The following is a 17,974-nucleotide window of genomic DNA, read 5'->3' on the forward strand; positions in this document are numbered from 1 at the left end:
CTGTGGAGGGATGAGAGTGGTGCTGATGTTGATGGTGATAGTGACTAGTATGATGGTATGAGAGGAGCAATGATGTCTCCTCTGGTGTTTGCATTAGATGCAAACAATGATATTCAATTGTATGTTTGAATGGTGATCTTGTCTTCAAGAGTCAATGACATTGTCAGCTTCCGTCTTTGATAATTAGTCTGCCCATGGTGGCTGTGATAAACTACTTGCCTCACGTCTCACTAGATTATTACAGTTGATTTACTACAGACAAATCCGTCTTTTAACTCACCTAATCGGCTACTTTCCATATAATCGAAACGCAGCCGGTTCGGTGCCAAGTGTTTCACCCCCAGACCCTTCAGTCCTTGTCTGAGTTTGATATCCCATGACAGCTGCTACTAGGATGGAGCATATAATAAGCATGATGCTTCTCGTGTCGCAGCATCAGACCTGGTCATTTCCCTTGCAATCTGGGCAGAAGGTCTGGGTATATCCCTTTCATGGGGAGGGTTCATACCAGAGCCCGTGTGCAGGGCAGATAAGCAACCGTTAGATGGGTAGTACAGGCCAGATAGATAAGTGCTAGCGCATGCGTGGGTGGCTTATTGAGCTGGATCGGACAGCTCAGCTGATACTATGCGATCTTATTGACAATATTACCCTATAGCTTTGGACTTGCACATACCGAGAAATTCATCCGAAAGGTGGACGAACCATGAACGCGGTACGCACTGAGTTCAATACCTAGTACCTACGTACTACAGTAAGTATACTACGAGTGGTCCCCCGAGGGTAAGTAAGTGGTCCCAGCCTTCCAAATGCCCTGAAGCGGCAATGTTGCCCGATTTGGAGAAGAAATACTCACGTAAGTCCGCGGGGCGGCGGAGACAACCTGACGCTATCCACTGCGTATTTTTCTGTTAGCGCCATCGTTGCGGTGGGTTGGGATGCGCCTGGCATCATTCCTCCAGACTCGATCTAATCTTAGACCGTTTGTTGAATGGGATTCCCGCCGCCTGGAATGTCTTGGACCTCTTGGTTTTACCTGCTGTTTACCATTCTTTCTTTCCCATCCCACGCTCTTTGTGGGTGGCCTAAGATTAGGTTTCTTCCCGTGCAAAAACCCCCATTTCAGCTCCCGTACCATCCGTAGTGAAAGTAAGTAAGTAGTTCTTGTCTTAGTGTCCTTGATGTAATTAATTGCTGCATGTTTAAAAGGCTCGGCGTATCCTTTCCGTCGCATCCGGTCCGAATGTCTCTTAATCGAACGACCCTTGCGTGTTACTAGCATTTTCCTGCTTATTATTCCTTTCCCCTCCCTACCTTTTATTAACTCCCCCGACCTCCTCGTCCCCCCTCTTCCTCCCAAACGAACGCATGCATTAACACACCACCGCGCGTCCCGACCGTCCTTGTCCGGCTTCTGCAGCAACTCGGCGCAACATGGCGGCCTCATCCTCCGCTCTGTTAAGCGCCGGCACCGATGGCGCTCCTTCCGACCGATCAGCAGCCCATATGGCGACCACAACAGTCAACGTCGAGGGAATGACATGCGGCGCTTGCACCTCCGCCGTTGAGGGCGCCTTCAAGGGGGTGGAGGGTGCTGGTGAGGTGACCGTCAGCTTGATGATGGGCCGCGCTGTAGTCCATCATGACCCAACCCTGCTTCCTGCGGAGAAAGTCGCCGAAATTATTGAGGACTGCGGCTTCGATGCAACGATCGTCTCTACGGATAGTGCGTCTACGCCGGCGGATGGTTCCCGCGGGGCCAGCGATAAAGTGTTTCAGCTGTCAACCACGACGTTGGCCGTCGAGGGCATGACATGCGGTGCTTGCACCTCCGCGGTGGAGGGAGGATTGAAGGATACACCTGGTGTGCATTCAGTCAATGTATCTCTGCTTTCCGAACGAGCTGTCGTGGAGCATGATCCATCTCTCGTTACGCCCGACCAGATTGCAGAGATTATCGAGGACCGTGGGTTTGGCGCAAAGGTGCTGGAAACCGCAACGGAGGAGAGCGCTGTCCGCACCTCGGCGGATTTGTCGGGCTCTGCATCGGGGTTGATGGTCACGAAGGTGTCTATAGATGGTATGACGTGTGGTGCTTGTACGTCGAGTATACAGAATGCCTTCAGCGGGGTGGACGGTGTAGTGCAATTCAATATCAGCTTGCTAGCCGAGCGTGCGATTATCACTCACGACCCTACGACCCTTACCACGAAACAAATTGTCAGCATAATCGACGATGCCGGTTTCGACACCACCGTCCTTTCATCGGAAGCACAGGCGCTTACATCAAAAGGCCTCGGCCGTGTCACTCTCAGCCTCCACGGCTTGCGCGACGCTGCCTCGGCCTCGGCCTTGGAAGATACACTACATCAGAATCCCGGGATCTCGTCGGCGTCTGTAAATATGGCCAACTCTCAAATCGCATTGTCATACGAGTCCTCCAAGGTTGGTATTCGTTCGATCGTCGAAGCGATCGAAAAGGCCGGATACAATGCCCTCCTGTCCCAGTCAGATGATACCAATGCGCAGCTGGAATCGCTGTCCAAAACCAAGGAGGTTCGGGAATGGAAGCGCTCATTCCTATTCTCTGCTTCGTTTGCAGTCCCCGTGTTCCTGATCAATATGCTACTGCCGATGTATCTCCCGGTCCTCGATTTCGGCCATGTTAGACTATGTTCCGGTCTCTACCTTGGTGATGTTGCCTGTCTTCTGCTCACTATTCCGGTGCAATTTGGCATTGGAAAGCGGTTCTACGTAGCCAGTTACAAATCCTTGAAACATCGCTCGCCAACCATGGACGTGCTCGTTATGCTTGGTACCTCTGCTGCATTTTTCTACAGTGTGTTTACCATGGTTGTTTCATTGCTTTCGATGAACGATATTCGCCCAAGTACGGTCTTCGATACCAGCACGATGCTTATAACCTTTATTACTCTCGGAAGATGGCTGGAGAATCGGGCCAAGGGCCAGACCTCTGCCGCTCTCTCCCGGCTCATGTCCCTTGCACCGTCAATGACTACTATTTACGACGACCCGATAGCGGCGGAGAAGCTCGCCGAGGAATGGGGAAATCCTGACGAAAAGCCCAAGGAGCACACATCCTCGGCCACCGAGGAGCGCGCAGGGCCAGGGCACCAGATAATCCCAACGGAGCTCATCGAGCTAGGGGATGTTGTGCTCCTACACCCTGGTGACAAAGTACCGGCTGATGGTGTTGTCATTCGCGGTGAAAGCTATGTCGATGAGAGTATGATTACTGGTGAAGCCTTGCCTATTCACAAGGCCAAGGGTAGTTTTGTCATCGCTGGCACAGTCAACGGCACTAGCTCTATGGACTTCAAGGTTACTCGAGCTGGCAAGGACACTCAGCTGAGCCAGATTGTCAAGTTGGTTCAAGATGCTCAAACTAGCCGGGCTCCGATCCAACGAATGGCCGATGTTGTTGCGGGCTATTTCGTTCCAGCTATCATCAGTCTTGGTCTGGTAACATTCTTTGGCTGGATGTTCATGAGCCATATCCTACCTCACCCTCCCAAGATCTTCTTGTCTGAAAATAACGGAGGCAAGTTCATGGTCTGTCTCAAGCTTTGCATCTCGGTTATTGTCTTTGCCTGCCCCTGCGCTCTCGGTCTCAGCACTCCTACAGCTGTCATGGTCGGCACTGGAGTGGGTGCGCAGCAGGGTATCCTTGTCAAGGGTGGCGCTGTCCTCGAAGCTGCTACCAAGATCAACCACGTCGTGTTTGATAAGACTGGAACATTGACCACCGGCAAAATGAGTGTTGCTGAAGCCAAGATTGAGTCACATTGGTCATCTAACGACTGGCGCCGCAGACTCTGGTGGTTGATCGTCGGTCTTGCAGAAATGAGCAGCGAACACCCCATTGGCAGGGCCATCTTCTCCGCTGCTCAGTCTGAATCCGGCCATCCAGGAGATGGCCTGCCCGGCAGCTTGGGTGACCTTGAAGCCTGCGTTGGCAAAGGAATCTCCGCCTTAGTCGAACCGACATCTAGTGCGGAGCGCATCAGGTACCGTGTCCTGGTTGGAAACCTTGCTTTCCTGCGATCAAGGGACGTCCCCGTTCCTGAAACAGCTGAACCAGACGACTCCGATATCACCCCCAAGTCCAAGGTTCCTGCCGGTATCACCCAAATCCACGTCGCCATCGATGGCCAATATGCAGGGTCCATCTTGCTCCGGGACACCGTGAAGGTGACCGCACCAGCAGCCGTCGCCGCCCTCCACCGTATTGGAATCACAACCTCCCTTATCACTGGTGATGCCTACGCCTCCGCCATCTCAATCGCCTCTGCAGTGGGAATCCCAACAGAGGCAGTCCACGCCTCTGTCTCCCCCTCCGACAAGCAATCCATCGTCGCCTCGATGCAAGACTCCGGCGACCGCGTCGCCATGGTCGGCGACGGCATCAACGACTCTCCCGCCCTGGCCACCGCATCCGTAGGCATCGCCCTCGCCTCAGGCACCGACGTTGCCGTCGAAGCAGCGGACATCGTCCTCATGCGACCCGACGACCTCCTCTCCGTACCCGCAAGCCTCTCCCTCTCCCGCTCAGTCTTCAACCGCATCAAACTCAACCTCATGTGGGCCTGCCTCTACAACGTCATCGGTCTCCCCTTCGCAATGGGTCTCTTCCTCCCATTCGGATTCATGCTACCCCCGATGGCCGCCGGCGCCGCAATGGCTCTATCCAGCGTCTCCGTCGTCGTGAGCAGCCTGCTCCTCAAATTCTGGCGAAGACCAGGCTGGATGGACGCCGAAAAGCTACAAAAGGAAATCGACTCATCCGATGGCAGCTTCAATGCCTCCAAGAGGAGCTGGTGGGGAGCCACGCTATCAGTAACCGGATCTAGTTCCCACAGACGCTCATCCTCGTCCTCCTGGGTCCGGGAATTCGTCTCTGATACTTGGTCAGCCGTGACGGGTAAGAAGAGGAGAGGTCTGAATGCTGATGAGGGGCTCTATGTTCCTCTTCAGACGGTGGAGCCGCCGGTTTGATCTATTCCTTTTTCTTTCTTATTTCTTTTTCGGATTTTGATAATGAATAATCTATCTGTCGGAGTTATTATATATCGATATCTATATTGCATGATTGGTGTTTTAAGGATGTTATGACCTCCTAATGATGAATATATGCATGCTCTCTATCTATATCTGTTGACTGGATTTTGTGTTCATGATTGATTGTGATGTGCTGTCGTTACGAATGTTGCTACATACACAGTATATGAAACTCAATCGGATCAAGTTTGGATATCTTACATTCGCACTTGGGTAGTTATGCAAGCATATTCGCTGTAAGTTATACTAAGTAGTGGTGTAAGTGATGGTTAACGCCAAGGAAACATAGTCCATGACAACTACAGTCAAAGTCAAATCATCATTCATGATTCAACAATGTAAGCTAGCTAGCAGGCAGAGTCCCAAAAAAAGAAATGTAATGCGCGACAAGACAACGCACGATACGCTAATAGATTATGAATATCATATCATATGACGTCCCAAAAGCTACGCCTGCTGTTGCTGTTGCTGCTGCTCTTTATCCGCCGTCTCAGATGCTGAAGCGTTCTCCTCTGGTCCTTTGACATCGTCTAGAGAAATATCTCCATCTCCATCTGCTGTCGGCTTAGCACCACCTTCTTCTCCATCCTGCTCAGTAGTCTGCTGCTGTTCTTGTTGCTGCTGTCCTTGCTCTTGCTCTTGCTCCTGCGGCTGCGGCTGCAGCTGGGAAGTCTCCTGTCCCGCAGCCTGCAGTCCTGGTGCCTCCTCCCCTCCACTCGAGAGATCCATCTCCACGCCCCTACCATCCTGTAACCCTAGATCTTCCACTCCGACTACAGAGGGACCTCGTGCATGCGGAATATCCTCCAATGTTTCAGCCGACGGAGCTTCACTCGTGCCTTCATTTCCATTCGTGTCCGCCGTCACTACCGTCGCCGTCTCCGTAGTAGTAACAGACCCCAGCTGCTGATGTCCTTGCTCAGTGACAGTGCTCTCCACTACCTGGGTAGTGAACCCAGTATCTCCCATAAGCGCACCGCTTTCACCCTCATGTTCCGGCGACGAAGGATCGTTACTCAACCACGGGATCGGCGTAAGAAGTGCTCCGCCTAGAGACTCATCGTTGCCAAGTGTATGGTCCGGGAATAGGAGGCCGGTATCGGCGCCGTTGATGATCGCGCCGTTGGGCTGAGGAGCAGCGCCATGGTATGTCGAGTGGAGAGGGAAGATTTCCGCGCTGCTGGTGACGCAGACGACGCGGTCGACGGCGCGAAGATATGCGGGAAGAGTGCGGTAGTGGGCCGTAGGACGAACGATGAGTTCTGCGAAACGTTGGATAGTGTGTGGTGGTTTTGAGGCGAAGAGGGATCGCAAGGTGGATTTGATGGAGTTTAGGTGGTGTTGGAGGGGTTCGGGGAGAGAGGAGCCCTGCGAGGACTGGGGTTGGGAGTCGGGGATACGCTCAGTTGTGATGGATTGCTGCGATGATGGTTCAGGCTGTGTGGAGGTTTGGAGGGTTGTAGATGGCGTGGTTGTGGAGACGGTGGGATTGGCAGACTGCTGTTGAAGGTCGGGAGGGATCCGCGGCATTGGGAAGACGTTGTATATGATCTGGAGGCAAGGTTCATTAGTTGGTGATTGGTTTGGTGAGTGGTAGGGGGTTGCGCACATATTCCAATCGTTCAAGCAGGGGTTCGACCATGCTGGGCCATTTCTCACTGGAGGAAACGGGGCATGTCAGCTCCGATTGTACTGTTGATGCTTTGTTGGGGCGCGAGTTGACATACTAGTCCATCGTGCCGCCATTGGCGACTGTCTCGAGGCTTTCTTCGTCTGATTGCATGTTGAGTTAGCTGGATGGAGCTTGAAGCGGTGCCTGACAAGCTCATTGTGGAAGGAAAGCAAACGGCGCAGGTCACGGTAAGCACGAAAGCAGCATTGCAGTTCGGTTCCAGCAGTGACAGTAGATTCAGACTTACCTAGCGACATGATCCAGCACTTCTGCGCCCAGCGAAGTGAAATGCGACAAGGCCAATAGGGGATGTGCAGAGGAAGAGCAGCAAATGACGGGCGGAATTGACATGGCTCGATCTGGACACGCGGGGACGGCGTCTCCCCCGGCAACCGCAGGCTCTGATTGGGCCCGCCAGCCGCTTATCACTGGTGCACGTGATGGTTATCGGGCGGATTTTTTGCTCCGCCGTGGAGGGGCTGCTTTTCTCTTCCCCAGATCTCCCCCCTCTGCTTGGTGCGTGCTGGTGCCTGTCCATCTCCTTTTTTTTTAATACCCTCCCTATTCTTTTATATCCCCCTTAATCTCAATATGTGGAACTCCCGCAAGGTGGGAATCCTCGGTGGAGGCCAATTGGGCCGTATGCTGGTCGAATCGGCCAACCGCCTCAACATCCAGTGCAACGTTCTTGATGCGGAGAACTCCCCGGCTAAGCAGATTAGCTCCCACGATGACCATGTCACCGGCTCCTTCAAGGAGCGCGAAGCCGTCCGCGAATTGGCCAAGTCCTGCGACGTCGTGACTGCTGAGATTGAGCACGTCGATACCTATGCCCTGGAGGAGATCGCCTCGCAGGTCCGCATCGAGCCCAGTTGGCAGGCTATCCGCACCATCCAGAACAAGTACAACCAGAAGGAACATCTCCGCAAATATGGCATCCCCATGGCTGAGCACCGCGAGCTCGCTGAAAATACCCCCGAGGCATTGGCCAAGGTTGGCGAGGAGCTTGGCTACCCCTTGATGCTGAAGTCGAAGACCATGGCCTACGATGGACGTGGTGAGTCACCCGTGTCCCAATTTCTGTTCTACTATCTACCACCAACCACCACTAACCCAATCCCTAATCTATCAGGAAACTTCCACGTGCGCGGTGCACACGATATCCCCGAAGCCCTCGAGTTCCTCAAGGGTCGTCCTCTGTATGCCGAGAAATGGGCCTACTTCAAGATGGTATGTCCCAACCCCCACCTCCACATCAAATGACCCACCACCACCATCTAACACCCCATACCGCAGGAACTCGCCGTCATGGTCGTGAAGACCAAGGACGAAGTCCTCTCCTACCCCACCGTTGAAACCGTCCAAGAAGACTCCATCTGCAAGCTCGTCTACGCCCCCGCCCGCAACGTCTCCGACGCCATCAACCGCAAAGCGCAAGAACTGGCCCGGAAAGCCGTCTCCGCGTTCGAAGGCAAGGGTGTCTTCGGCGTGGAGATGTTCCTCTTGGAAGACGACAGCCTCCTCCTGTGCGAGATTGCCAGCCGTATCCACAACTCGGGCCACTACACCATCGAAGGCTGCCCCATGTCTCAATTCGAAGCCCACATTCGCGCCATCCTCGACCTCCCCATCCCCCCTCAGAGTCTCCAAATACGCCAACCCTCCATCATGCTGAACATCATCGGCGGCTCCGCCCCGGACACCCACCTCAAGGCCGCCGAAGCGGCCCTCTCCATCCCCAACGCCAGCATCCACCTCTACAGCAAGGGCGCCGCCAAACCCGGCCGCAAGATGGGTCACGTCACCGTCACCGCCCCGACCATGCACGAAGCCGAATCCCACATCCAGCCTCTCATCGACGTCGTCGATGACATCCGCTCCCAGCGCAGCGACGTGCGCTCCAAGCCCCAGAAGTCCGGCGTCTCCAAGCCCGCCCCCTCCGTCGCCGTCATCATGGGCTCCGACAGTGACCTCAAGACCCTGGTCCCCGGTCTCAAGCTCCTGCGCGACTACTTCGGCGTTGAGCCCGACGTGGAAATCACCTCTGCTCATCGTACCCCCACCTACATGGCCGAGTACTCTGCCAATGCCGCTGCCCGTGGCATCAAGGTCATCATTGCTGCCGCTGGCGGTGCCGCTCACCTTCCCGGTATGTCGGCCGCTCATACCGCGCTGCCGGTGATCGGTGTCCCGGTTAAGGGTAGCTCTTTGGACGGAGTCGATAGTTTGTACAGCATTGTGCAGATGCCTAGGGGTGAGTCTTCCCCTTTCCCTTTCCCTTTCCTTTTCCTTCTCATTCCCTTATTACGCCTATCCCTTCACTTCAATATCCGTCACCTTTCACATGGACTACTCCTGCATGACATGCATAACATCACAACATGCACATACATTCTATACTGCATATCATATATGTTGCATGCATCCAAGCTGACAACATGTTTTCATTTAACAGGTGTCCCCGTCGCCACCGTCGGCATCAACAACAGCATCAATGCTGCCCTCCTGGCCGCTCGTATCCTCGGTGCTTTCGACCCGGCTATCCAGCGCAAGGTTGAGGCGTATGCGGAGAGCGCTCGCGCTGAGAACATGGAGCTGAAGGGCACTAAGCTGCGCGAGCTCGGTTGGGAAAAGTACTTTGAGCAAATGTAATGGATGTTACGAATGAATGGGTCAAGTTATCAAAATGGGTTGAAAGTATATAGAGTTTAGAAGCAAGTTTTAAATACAAGGGGTAATGATTCGGTTTTCCTGAAGATAATGCTTCATGCTTGCTTGTGTCATTGTAATGGGCAAGGCTCATACTAATTACTTATACATTCATTATACAACTACTATCTATCACAGCTGTTGTAAATCATGTTCAGACATATCGCATGATATCACAATGAATTAATCATTAACTACTAACACACTTGTGCTGATAAGTAAAGCATTAAGTTCGTGTAACAAATGAAAAAGACCAGTTGACAACGTCACAAGGTATCAAAAACAGTACAGTCAGAATGAAACAATGACAAAAGAGATATTTGGCTAGCGTGTATGAGCATGTTGAACCCTACAATCCCTCCACACAATTGACCTAAGCGGTTTGAGGGTTGAAGGCCGTTTCGACGCCTGGAACCGTGGTGCGAGTACCACCGCCAACGTTTCCGTCGCTAAACGCTTGGTTGACTTCATCGGAGAATTTCTGGGACGCCGCCGCATGGTCATATGTCTTGGAGTGTCCGTTCGTATGTCCATTAGTATGTCCATTGGTCCCGGAAATAGCGTGCTTGCCATTGGTCACTCGACCATCCATAGGCTGCGCACCTCCGTTGGTCACTTTCTCATTCTGGGTGATAGCGGTAGTCCCATTGGTGACACCTCCATTGGTCTGGTTAACATTCGTGACTCTGCCGTTTGTGGCGCCTCCATTGGTCACTCCACTAACACCACCCTTTTCGGCAGGTGATTCCCGTTTGCGAGAAATGTCACCCGCCTTAGGAATATCAGAAGATTCCGAGGCGCTGCCAATGCTGAAGATGGGAGATTCCCAGCGTTCACCCTTCATCGCAAGTTCCTTGTACTCAGTGGCCTTGGTACTGATGCCGCCAGGAAGCTTGATCTCGGGGAAGAGGGAATCATGCAGAGTTGTAGCTGTCTGCACCTTAGTGTCTCGTTTGGCAATCTCTTGCGCCTTCCGCTTCTTGTCCTCATTTCTGGCACGGAAAGCATCAAGATAGCGGGAGTAGATGTTGGGCGCGTTTGCGGGATCCTGGCTACTAGCCTCCTGTGCCTTCTTTGCTTCACTGTGGATTTCGTAGGCAAAGGCATCTCCCTTGGCGAAAGCGTCCCGAATCTGCTGCTCGAGTACCTTTTCCAGGGTTGGACGGACGACCCGAAACAACAATGGCTTGAAGACCGTGAATAGAGTCTTGTGCTTTGACTTCTTCAACTTGACGTTGAGGGAGTCAATCTTAACAGTCACCTTGTCCAATTTGATGAAGTTCTGCCGGTCTTCCTTCTGAGCAGTGGAGGCTGCAATCTTGAATCCAAAGCCTTCGCCACCCAAGAAGATGTCCATGATACCCGTGTCTGTGATAGCAGGGAACCCCTGCTTTCTGTTGACATAGTAGCTCACATCTGAAGGAAGTAGTGTCAGTAAGAGTTTCAGATCGAACGACGACAACCAAAGATAACAAACTTACCTCGAAGATCGGCTTGAATTCCGGACACCGAAATCATAATCTTTGAGCACATCATCAGTTTTATTCCCCTAAACAATCTGGGCAGGGAGTCAACCAACCTTGTTGTCCCTCTTGCTGCTGATCTTCTTGCGTCCCCACCGGAAGTAGTTGTCGCTGCCAAATTCCACGACGTTCGGCATCAAGTTATCGCTCTCAATGACGAGGTTTTCCACAACCTTTCAGAGCGTTAGCCACGAACTCAGCATAAGACAACTCAGGTATACTTACGACATCGGCCGCGGGATCAGACACTTCGATACGAGGAACAGGGACATAGCGAACATTTTCGAGAACTTCAGGTAGGATAACATCTCTAATGTCCTTGACGAGATGCTTCTTGAAGGCCATGTTGCCGCTGTTGTCGCGTCCAAGGTCATCGAAGAGCTTCTGCATCGCATCTCCAAACGCCTTGTTCTGAGGGTCCTGGTTGAACTGATCGCCAAGGAACTTGAGCTCATCAAGAATGCGATCGGTATGGTCCCTGTAGCGCTCACGCAGGAGGTAACGGCCATGGTCAGTGAGTTGGTCCCACTGGCGATTGCAATCATCATCCATAATATAGCCTTGCTCGGTTAGGGTTTTCCTGTGAGATGATTAGTACACCGCCTAGGTCCCTTCTGCACTGGTATACTCACCGGATGAAGGTATCCATGTTTCTGAACCATCCTTTCAGCTCAGGGTCCCTGTCTGCATCACGGTAGATGTTGTCCAAGGAGTCAAACAAGTTGTCCAGGGACGTGTGGTTGGCAAAACGTTCGATCAATGTCTGGTCAGAGGGGGTTAGTCACTGCTTATCCGACAGAACTGACTGACGTACCCGAAGATTGGCCTCCATTCGCTGGATCTTATCGCCGCTTCGGAAGCCTTGGACTGAACCAGTACCCTGCTGGGACAAGTTCCGTCCGTGGGAACCATACTTTTCAGCCATCGAAAGAAGGGTTCGGATTGCCTGTTGGTCTGTTTCAGTCAGTCGACCGTCTATGGGCCCATATCGTTGAAGGATAACTTACAATCAGAATGGCCTTGAATCTCAATGACCATCTTCTTCAAGCGCCAAATAGTCTGATCCCGTCGTTCTTGGGGCACCTTCTCTGATAAGTAGCTCTTGGTCCTGTCCTTGTATTCACGAGTACGGCCCTTTGCCTCTTCGGGGACATTCTCCGAAATCTTGTCCTGGGCTCTACCTGCACCTGCAGCAAGACCAGCGCGCGCGTCGACATCAGAGACGGATGAAGGTTCTTGGCCACCGGTGGCAGCCTGAGCTGCAGTACCAGCGACTTCCTGCTTACCCTCCTTTTGATATGTGAGTCAATTGGTACGGCAATATTGACTCAGAAAAACTCACGTCCTTGTTTCTCTTAAAGCGAGACTTGAATGTTTCCTTGTGCTTGGAGAAATCAGGCTGCTCGTGCCACACATTCTCTTCAGCTGGCTCATCAATTTGGGAAAGTTGTTCCTCTGATGGCCTCAGCTTGTTTGCGGCCTTCTGGGAGACGTCGCCAGCCATATCACGTGCCAGCGTCATAGCATCGTTTACTGGACGATATTGTCAGACTCCATATTCCCGGTCAAGATGCAAGTAAACTTACATAGCTTTCGGAATTCTCCGTTCGTGATCAGGAGCCGTCCAAGGGTCTTGAGACCCTCCAAGGCTTCCTGACCGTCTTGCTGGGCCGCATCCTTCGTCACAGGCACACCTGGCTTCTCTGTATCCCCGGAGGAGACAGTCTGTGCCTCCCACAGGAACTCCTGCAAGAGCTGACCCTCATTCTTGCTCAGCATAAGCTTCTTGGCATGTTCGATAACGTTACGGAGATCCTGGACGAGGGCCTGGCCTTCACCAGACAGCTCCTGGGACGGTGACGAGAGAGCCTTAGATTTGAGAGCACTGTTCAGGGCAACGTCGCATTGTTTGTTCTATGATGAATGATACCATTGTCAGCAGGCAGCACAATTTTGATAGTTGAGTCATTGCACTCACCGATGGAAGCTTGCCATTCTTGAAGGCTACATGGCTCTGTTAGCACAAGATATACTGATACATGATCAATTATATTAATTTACCTTGATAGATTCCATAAAGCTGCAGCTTCTGGTTGATATCCTGGAGGGAGATTCGGGTTAGCGTCCTTACCTCCAGCTTTCGAGAAGAGTGAGAGGGTATCATACCTGTTCCTTCTGCTTGGTGTTCAGCGGGTGATTGACTGCTTTCGACGACATTGCGGCAAGATGACCAGATTGACTGGCTAGAATTGACGTCTACGAGGCTCGAAAGCCAAGCAAGAAAGTTTTCTTGTTCTAAGTGTATGTATGTGGGAGAAAGTCGGCAGTCGCAAGGGGGACCACCACTGGCCAGCAGGTTCGGGGCGTCTGGCCAAGATCCGGGGTTAGGTATCTGGGAAGACAGACAGAACAGAGATCAAACAAGGTAAGATAAAGTGCACGACAAGACGATAAGCAGACGACAAGGCTGATCTTCACTTTGAGACTGCAAACAAGGGATAAAAAAAGAGTCGCGTCGCTGGGTATCTCCGGAATGAAGGACGCCGAGGACGGATGGGGTATTAGGTTGACAAGGGTAGTAAGTGTAGTAGTGGTGTAACTAGTATCGTGGTATCAATTAAAACGACGAGTGGATTAAGGGAAGGAAGGAACTACTACTACGACGAAGAAGTTTTCTACGGATTTAAATACAACTGGACGCATGCAGCGAAAGGGCAGGAGCGTAATGGCACGGGTGGTGCCTGCCAGTTTGGGCCAGCGCACCTGCTTGACGTCATGGTGTCGTTGGTGACGAACAGAACAGGCAAAGGTGAAGGTCCGGGTTTGTGTCTGGTTCCTGGAAAAAAAGATTTAGTCGAGATAAACAGCATAGGGTGTGGAAAGAAAGGAGGATTGAGTTTGTACGACGATGAGATCATCATCGCGCCGAGCGATGAAGTCAAGGGCGGACGCGCCAGCTCAAAGATCTGGCCCGCCATCCACTCACGATCGGCGCTACGAGCCTGGATGTTGCGCGGATCATCCCTACGACTCCCTACTTCAGCCCTTCTGGCGAGTCGTCGGGCTGAGCCAGCTGTAGTGTTCTTAGCTAATGGATTCATTCAAGAGTTTACTGAAGTCGCTTGCTTGCTTGCTTGCATGCACGCGCGAGAGAGAAAAGGCAATGGGACTCGAGAGCCATGGAATCGTTTCAACCAGAACATGTGATCCATCCACGTCAGGAGAATTGGTGCTACTTACTTACTCCGTACCTATAGATAGATAGATCATCCCATCCCCAAGTGTGCTGGTAGCTTAACTTTGAATGGGCGCTCATCAGGTTGATCCCATCAACAATAGCATACCCGAAATCTAAATGATAAAAGACAAAAAAGAAAGAAAGAAAGCGGGTCCCTTTCCCCATGGCCTGATATCAAAGAAAACATTCTTTTCCTTTCCAAAAAAAAGGTAATGCGGAAATACATTTTACTCATCAGCAGCCGTGGTGGAAAAAGCAAGCTTAAGCTTCTTCTGCCTTATGGGGGTGACTGTGGACTTGTGTGGGTATTTGCCCACCCTCCATTGCGACTTAGTGCAAAGTGCAAAAGGACTACTAGTACATCCCTGGTAAAAGTAATTACTTGCTGCTACAAGAGTACTACACTGCTTTTAGTAGGGAAAAGCAGTGTAAAAAGATCGACTGATTGACTGTCCGCGACGCATCACTGTGACGTCACGAGTAGTCTTTCTCTTCTCGCTTCTGTCTCTCTGCCCCTTCGAATATCTACTCTGCTCTGTTTGTATCGATGTATTCATTCACTTCGCTGCTACGATATGAGTGCGGTACCTGGTGCTTAATTTGGGAACAAGTTTCCATGGTGAAAAAGGGACGGGTTTCCAAGAAGGCTCGAGAAGTAAGGGAGGGCTCCAAAGAAAATCTCAGTATGTCAAGCGTGTACTTAACGCGTGTCTTTTAGCCCGCTTAGTCTTTCTTTTCCTCTCCTACTACTCCGGATCTACGGAGTATATTGTAACTAGCTCGCTAGCTGTACTACCGTAAGCTTATAAGTGCGGTCAACTGGCTCCGATCTTCACCAGCCACACTGTCTCTGGGTCTTCTCCAATGAACGATTGGCCGGTAGATCAATGGGTGGGCGCCAGCATCGCGCTTACGATCAAATCCCGAGCTACCTACACTGAGTACGGAGGTTGATGTTCCCGTGCAGTTTCTCGAATGCTTTGGGGGGAAAGCGGAGAGATGCTAGCCCACATGGCCCGATGCGATGGGCCTTTGGGTGTGGCTGCTCGCATCCCTTGCAGCACTTATCCGCAACCGGGAGACTCTCGTAGGGCCCCAAGTTCTCCCTGCTAACGACTGTCATTCAAGTACATGCAATCTCTGAAGGCATTCCACAGAGTAAGAGATGAAGGAAAAAGGAAATTAAGATACAATACACATAGAGGGTAAGGTCACTTTTTCTCCGCGTACTATCGTTATCCGACATCACCTCGCTCACATATGACATGTGCAACCAGAAAAGAAATAAGAAAATCATACAATATTACCAAAACACAAGGGCATAGAATAAGGCATTATTGGAGATTTATGAAACAGACATCCCTTTGCCTTGGCCCTCGCCGAGGGCCAGTTTATCCAATGTCAAAAGCCTAGGTATCCTGTTCCTGCAGGCACCATCGTAGAGTAGCCAGCCATATAGGCTGTGGAGCCCGCCAGGTATGGGTTCGATGCATGTAAAAGACGGCTCCGAGCGGGTTCGGACATTTGCTGGAATTCTCCAAATATACAGGTCGCTCCCCACTTGCTTGCACCATATTGGAGGAGAATGTTGATCTGCAAAAGACATTCCGAAGCGCGCGCGTAAAAGCTCATACAATCTTCACCACTCAGAATCAGCTGTTCCGGAGTCTCCGGAGGGATGGAGGGTAATGCGGGTATCGACGGGTCCAAGAGGAGGTCCTCGTTTTCTGTTACATCTCGTATGAATCGTCGACCAACTTGATACGTCCTCTGGATATCCAGGAAGGTCATCAAAGACAACCAGGTAGGGTTCTTCAGCACCTCATAAAGTTCGTTGATGTACTGCATGCAGCAATGGAACAGAACAATTTTGCTGTAATCACATAGTGCAGTCTGTTCGTCGCCGGCAGAAAGAATCACGACGATCGTGTATGATAGCTCCAACCGGTACAGGATAGGGAAGTGGTTTGGTACATTACTCGGGATTTTACCAAACCACTCATATGCTTTTGAGCAGAGACCCCACGTCGAGGCTGGAGCTTGAAGAGAAGTCTCGTGTTCATGGAAATATTTTCTCTGGTAGCCCTCCGACAGTATCTGGCGGATTCTGACAATGTGCCACGCAGGCTCCGAGCTCCGTAAAAATATATGGCTCTTCTCGGTTAGCGAAGCCCCTAAGGATGTGGCAGAATACGGCAAAGCAACATCGACGGACTCGTCTGAGAACGAGAAGGTTCTTTCAAAGGCAGTGCTTATTCCTCTTCGGAAGTGAGATTGAGTTCCTTCGTTAGCTCAAGCATCTAGTACCGGTCTGGTATCATTCAACATACCTGTCCAAGCAGTAAACACAATGGAAGACACGGCGACGCAGGTCCAGCTGCTCTGAGGCTGACTGAACATCCAAAGGCGGGTCCTGGTGTAGGCCTAGGTCGACTGCTACTCTAACAGCCATCCCTACCAGGTACCAGCTGCGAAAGTGTTGGGGGTCGAATAAGGAATATTGGGCAAGCAGTAGGATTGACTGGATACCGGCTATAGTACCGGGGCGGATGACGTCCTCGGCTTGATTCATTGCCATTGAAATATGAGATAACGCTCTGCGATGACTGGTATCACCGATCTTGAGGGAGAGAGACGCAGACGCAGTGGCTAAGACCATATGCAAGATCCACTTGTCAAAAGGCTTGGCAAAGCGCCCCCCAGCTTGGTAGACCGCATCTACAGAGGTCCAGAAGCTCGTTTCGACGAAGAATGGAAGCTGTATGTAGATGTTGTCGAAATAATGTTGTAGTAAGTTCAGTATTTCATTGCGCGGCGGTAATGACTGCGCCAGTAGTCTTGGTATCGACTCGGCTTGTGACAGGGACAGAAGAAGGTTGGCGAAAGAAGTATTCGAAGTAATCCCATGGAAGTCTCTCGAAGTCGCATTGACGGACCTGATCATTGTTAGTCCCAAAAACACCAAGCCAATCTCAGCGACCACTCACAAGAAGCCAAAATCACCCACGAGGTCATCGATGTCAGTGACTTCTTTGCCACCTTCCTGTGCGACAGCACCTGCTGAGGAAATAGATGTGATTGAACTCTGATGGGCGACACCCCTTTCATCCACAGATAATGATGATTTCAGGCGACGAAGATCTGCAATTTTCTTTTCCAGTCTTTCGCAGTAACCCTCCAAGGAGGCGACATAGCTCCTTTCCTTTCCTCTGGCAAATTCGTCACTTGCGCCAGAGCAGGTGCTCGCTTTACCAACCCTTTCGCATGCGGAGCAGGCCGGAAGCTTCCCGTCACATTTGATTTTGGCCGTTCGACATCTTGAGCAAGCAGCCACAGGTCGACTGACTTTGAGGAGCGGTCTGTCCAAGAATGAGGTACCCGACATGCTAATCATACATATTCTCTATATCGTACTAGAGAGGGAATGAATTATTCACCAGTCGAAAGGCTAGCTTTTGACTCGAGTCCTGCCCTGTCGGCCAAGCTGTTAAACTCGTGACAGCACAATATGAGCAGACAATAATAGGTACCTACCTTGTGGATAAAGAAGGAGGGATGAGCAGCACAAGTCGCTTTATTGAAAAGAAAAAGAGGCGCTCAGACGTAGATCTGTTCGGTTTCTATTAGCATGCAGGAAGAACTCAGTGGTGTTAAGCAAGAGCTCCTCGCATCGGATTTATCGCGCGTATTGCAGTCATCTAACTAATATACGACGGCAGGATAGTTTGGGGAAAACAGAAGTTTTCATCTCCA

The 17,974-nt window shown here is 51.5% G+C and overlaps 5 protein-coding genes across 5 annotated transcripts; 2 read left to right on the top strand and 3 right to left on the bottom strand.

Moving 5' to 3' along the window:
- The first annotated feature begins 1,264 nt into the window (after positions 1-1,264).
- Positions 1,265-5,279, top strand: ctpA (Cu(2+)-transporting P-type ATPase CCC2). Its single transcript, XM_025622310.1, has one exon. It carries the CDS (start codon positions 1,435-1,437, stop codon positions 5,014-5,016), a length of 3,582 nt encoding a protein of 1,193 aa, XP_025484840.1. The 5' UTR covers positions 1,265-1,434; the 3' UTR covers positions 5,017-5,279.
- A 163-nt stretch (positions 5,280-5,442) lies between these two features.
- On the bottom strand, positions 5,443-7,060 carry BO87DRAFT_372510 (uncharacterized protein). The gene is made up of 4 exons (XM_025622311.1): positions 6,999-7,060; positions 6,807-6,852; positions 6,689-6,737; positions 5,443-6,630 (listed from the first exon to the last, which is right to left on the bottom strand). The coding sequence occupies exons 1-4, from the start codon at positions 7,006-7,008 to the stop codon at positions 5,527-5,529; spliced, it is 1,209 nt and encodes a 402-aa protein (XP_025484841.1). The 5' UTR covers positions 7,009-7,060; the 3' UTR covers positions 5,443-5,526.
- Positions 7,061-7,262: 202 nt separating this feature from the next.
- BO87DRAFT_372512 (phosphoribosylaminoimidazole carboxylase ADE2) lies at positions 7,263-9,503 on the top strand. Its single transcript, XM_025622312.1, has 4 exons — positions 7,263-7,808; positions 7,884-7,981; positions 8,048-9,005; positions 9,207-9,503. The coding sequence occupies exons 1-4, from the start codon at positions 7,343-7,345 to the stop codon at positions 9,401-9,403; spliced, it is 1,719 nt and encodes a 572-aa protein (XP_025484842.1). The 5' UTR covers positions 7,263-7,342; the 3' UTR covers positions 9,404-9,503.
- Positions 9,504-9,621: 118 nt separating this feature from the next.
- On the bottom strand, positions 9,622-13,635 carry BO87DRAFT_372513 (uncharacterized protein). The gene is made up of 12 exons (XM_025622313.1): positions 13,150-13,635; positions 13,045-13,084; positions 12,962-12,987; positions 12,570-12,897; positions 12,326-12,516; positions 11,991-12,273; positions 11,798-11,937; positions 11,616-11,746; positions 11,209-11,563; positions 11,040-11,156; positions 10,942-10,981; positions 9,622-10,876 (listed from the first exon to the last, which is right to left on the bottom strand). The coding sequence occupies exons 1-12, from the start codon at positions 13,198-13,200 to the stop codon at positions 9,834-9,836; spliced, it is 2,745 nt and encodes a 914-aa protein (XP_025484843.1). The 5' UTR covers positions 13,201-13,635; the 3' UTR covers positions 9,622-9,833.
- A 1,987-nt stretch (positions 13,636-15,622) lies between these two features.
- BO87DRAFT_297445 (Zn(II)2Cys6 transcription factor) lies at positions 15,623-17,606 on the bottom strand (the record flags this gene model as incomplete). The annotated part of the gene is made up of 3 exons (XM_025619022.1): positions 15,623-16,481; positions 16,552-17,157; positions 17,209-17,606. The coding sequence occupies 3 exons, from the start codon at positions 17,604-17,606 to the stop codon at positions 15,623-15,625; spliced, it is 1,863 nt and encodes a 620-aa protein (XP_025484844.1).
- Between the last annotated feature and the right edge of the window lie 368 nt (positions 17,607-17,974).

This window comes from Aspergillus neoniger, assembly GCF_003184625.1.
Source record: "Aspergillus neoniger CBS 115656 unplaced genomic scaffold BO87scaffold_2, whole genome shotgun sequence".
Classification (NCBI taxonomy): Eukaryota; Fungi; Ascomycota; class Eurotiomycetes; order Eurotiales; family Aspergillaceae; genus Aspergillus; species Aspergillus neoniger.

Excerpts from the sequence above, each read along its gene's own strand:
- BO87DRAFT_372513 (XM_025622313.1), bottom strand. The coding sequence starts at position 13,200 with ATGTCGTCGAAAGCAGTCAATCACCCGCTGAACACCAAGCAGAAGGAA. Across the intron at positions 13,085-13,149 it reads ACACCAAGCAGAAGGAACAG|GATATCAACCAGAAGCTGCA; the intron begins GTATGATACCCT and ends ATCTCCCTCCAG. Across the intron at positions 11,564-11,615 it reads AACATGGATACCTTCATCCG|GAAAACCCTAACCGAGCAAG; the intron begins GTGAGTATACCA and ends ATCATCTCACAG.
- BO87DRAFT_372510 (XM_025622311.1), bottom strand. Across the intron at positions 6,738-6,806 it reads AATGGCGGCACGATGGACTA|TGAGAAATGGCCCAGCATGG; the intron begins GTATGTCAACTC and ends CGTTTCCTCCAG. Across the intron at positions 6,631-6,688 it reads TGCTTGAACGATTGGAATAT|ATCATATACAACGTCTTCCC; the intron begins GTGCGCAACCCC and ends CCTTGCCTCCAG.
- BO87DRAFT_372512 (XM_025622312.1), top strand. The coding sequence starts at position 7,343 with ATGTGGAACTCCCGCAAGGTGGGAATCCTCGGTGGAGGCCAATTGGGC. Across the intron at positions 7,809-7,883 it reads CATGGCCTACGATGGACGTG|GAAACTTCCACGTGCGCGGT; the intron begins GTGAGTCACCCG and ends CTAATCTATCAG. Across the intron at positions 7,982-8,047 it reads AATGGGCCTACTTCAAGATG|GAACTCGCCGTCATGGTCGT; the intron begins GTATGTCCCAAC and ends CCCATACCGCAG.
- ctpA (XM_025622310.1), top strand. The coding sequence starts at position 1,435 with ATGGCGGCCTCATCCTCCGCTCTGTTAAGCGCCGGCACCGATGGCGCT.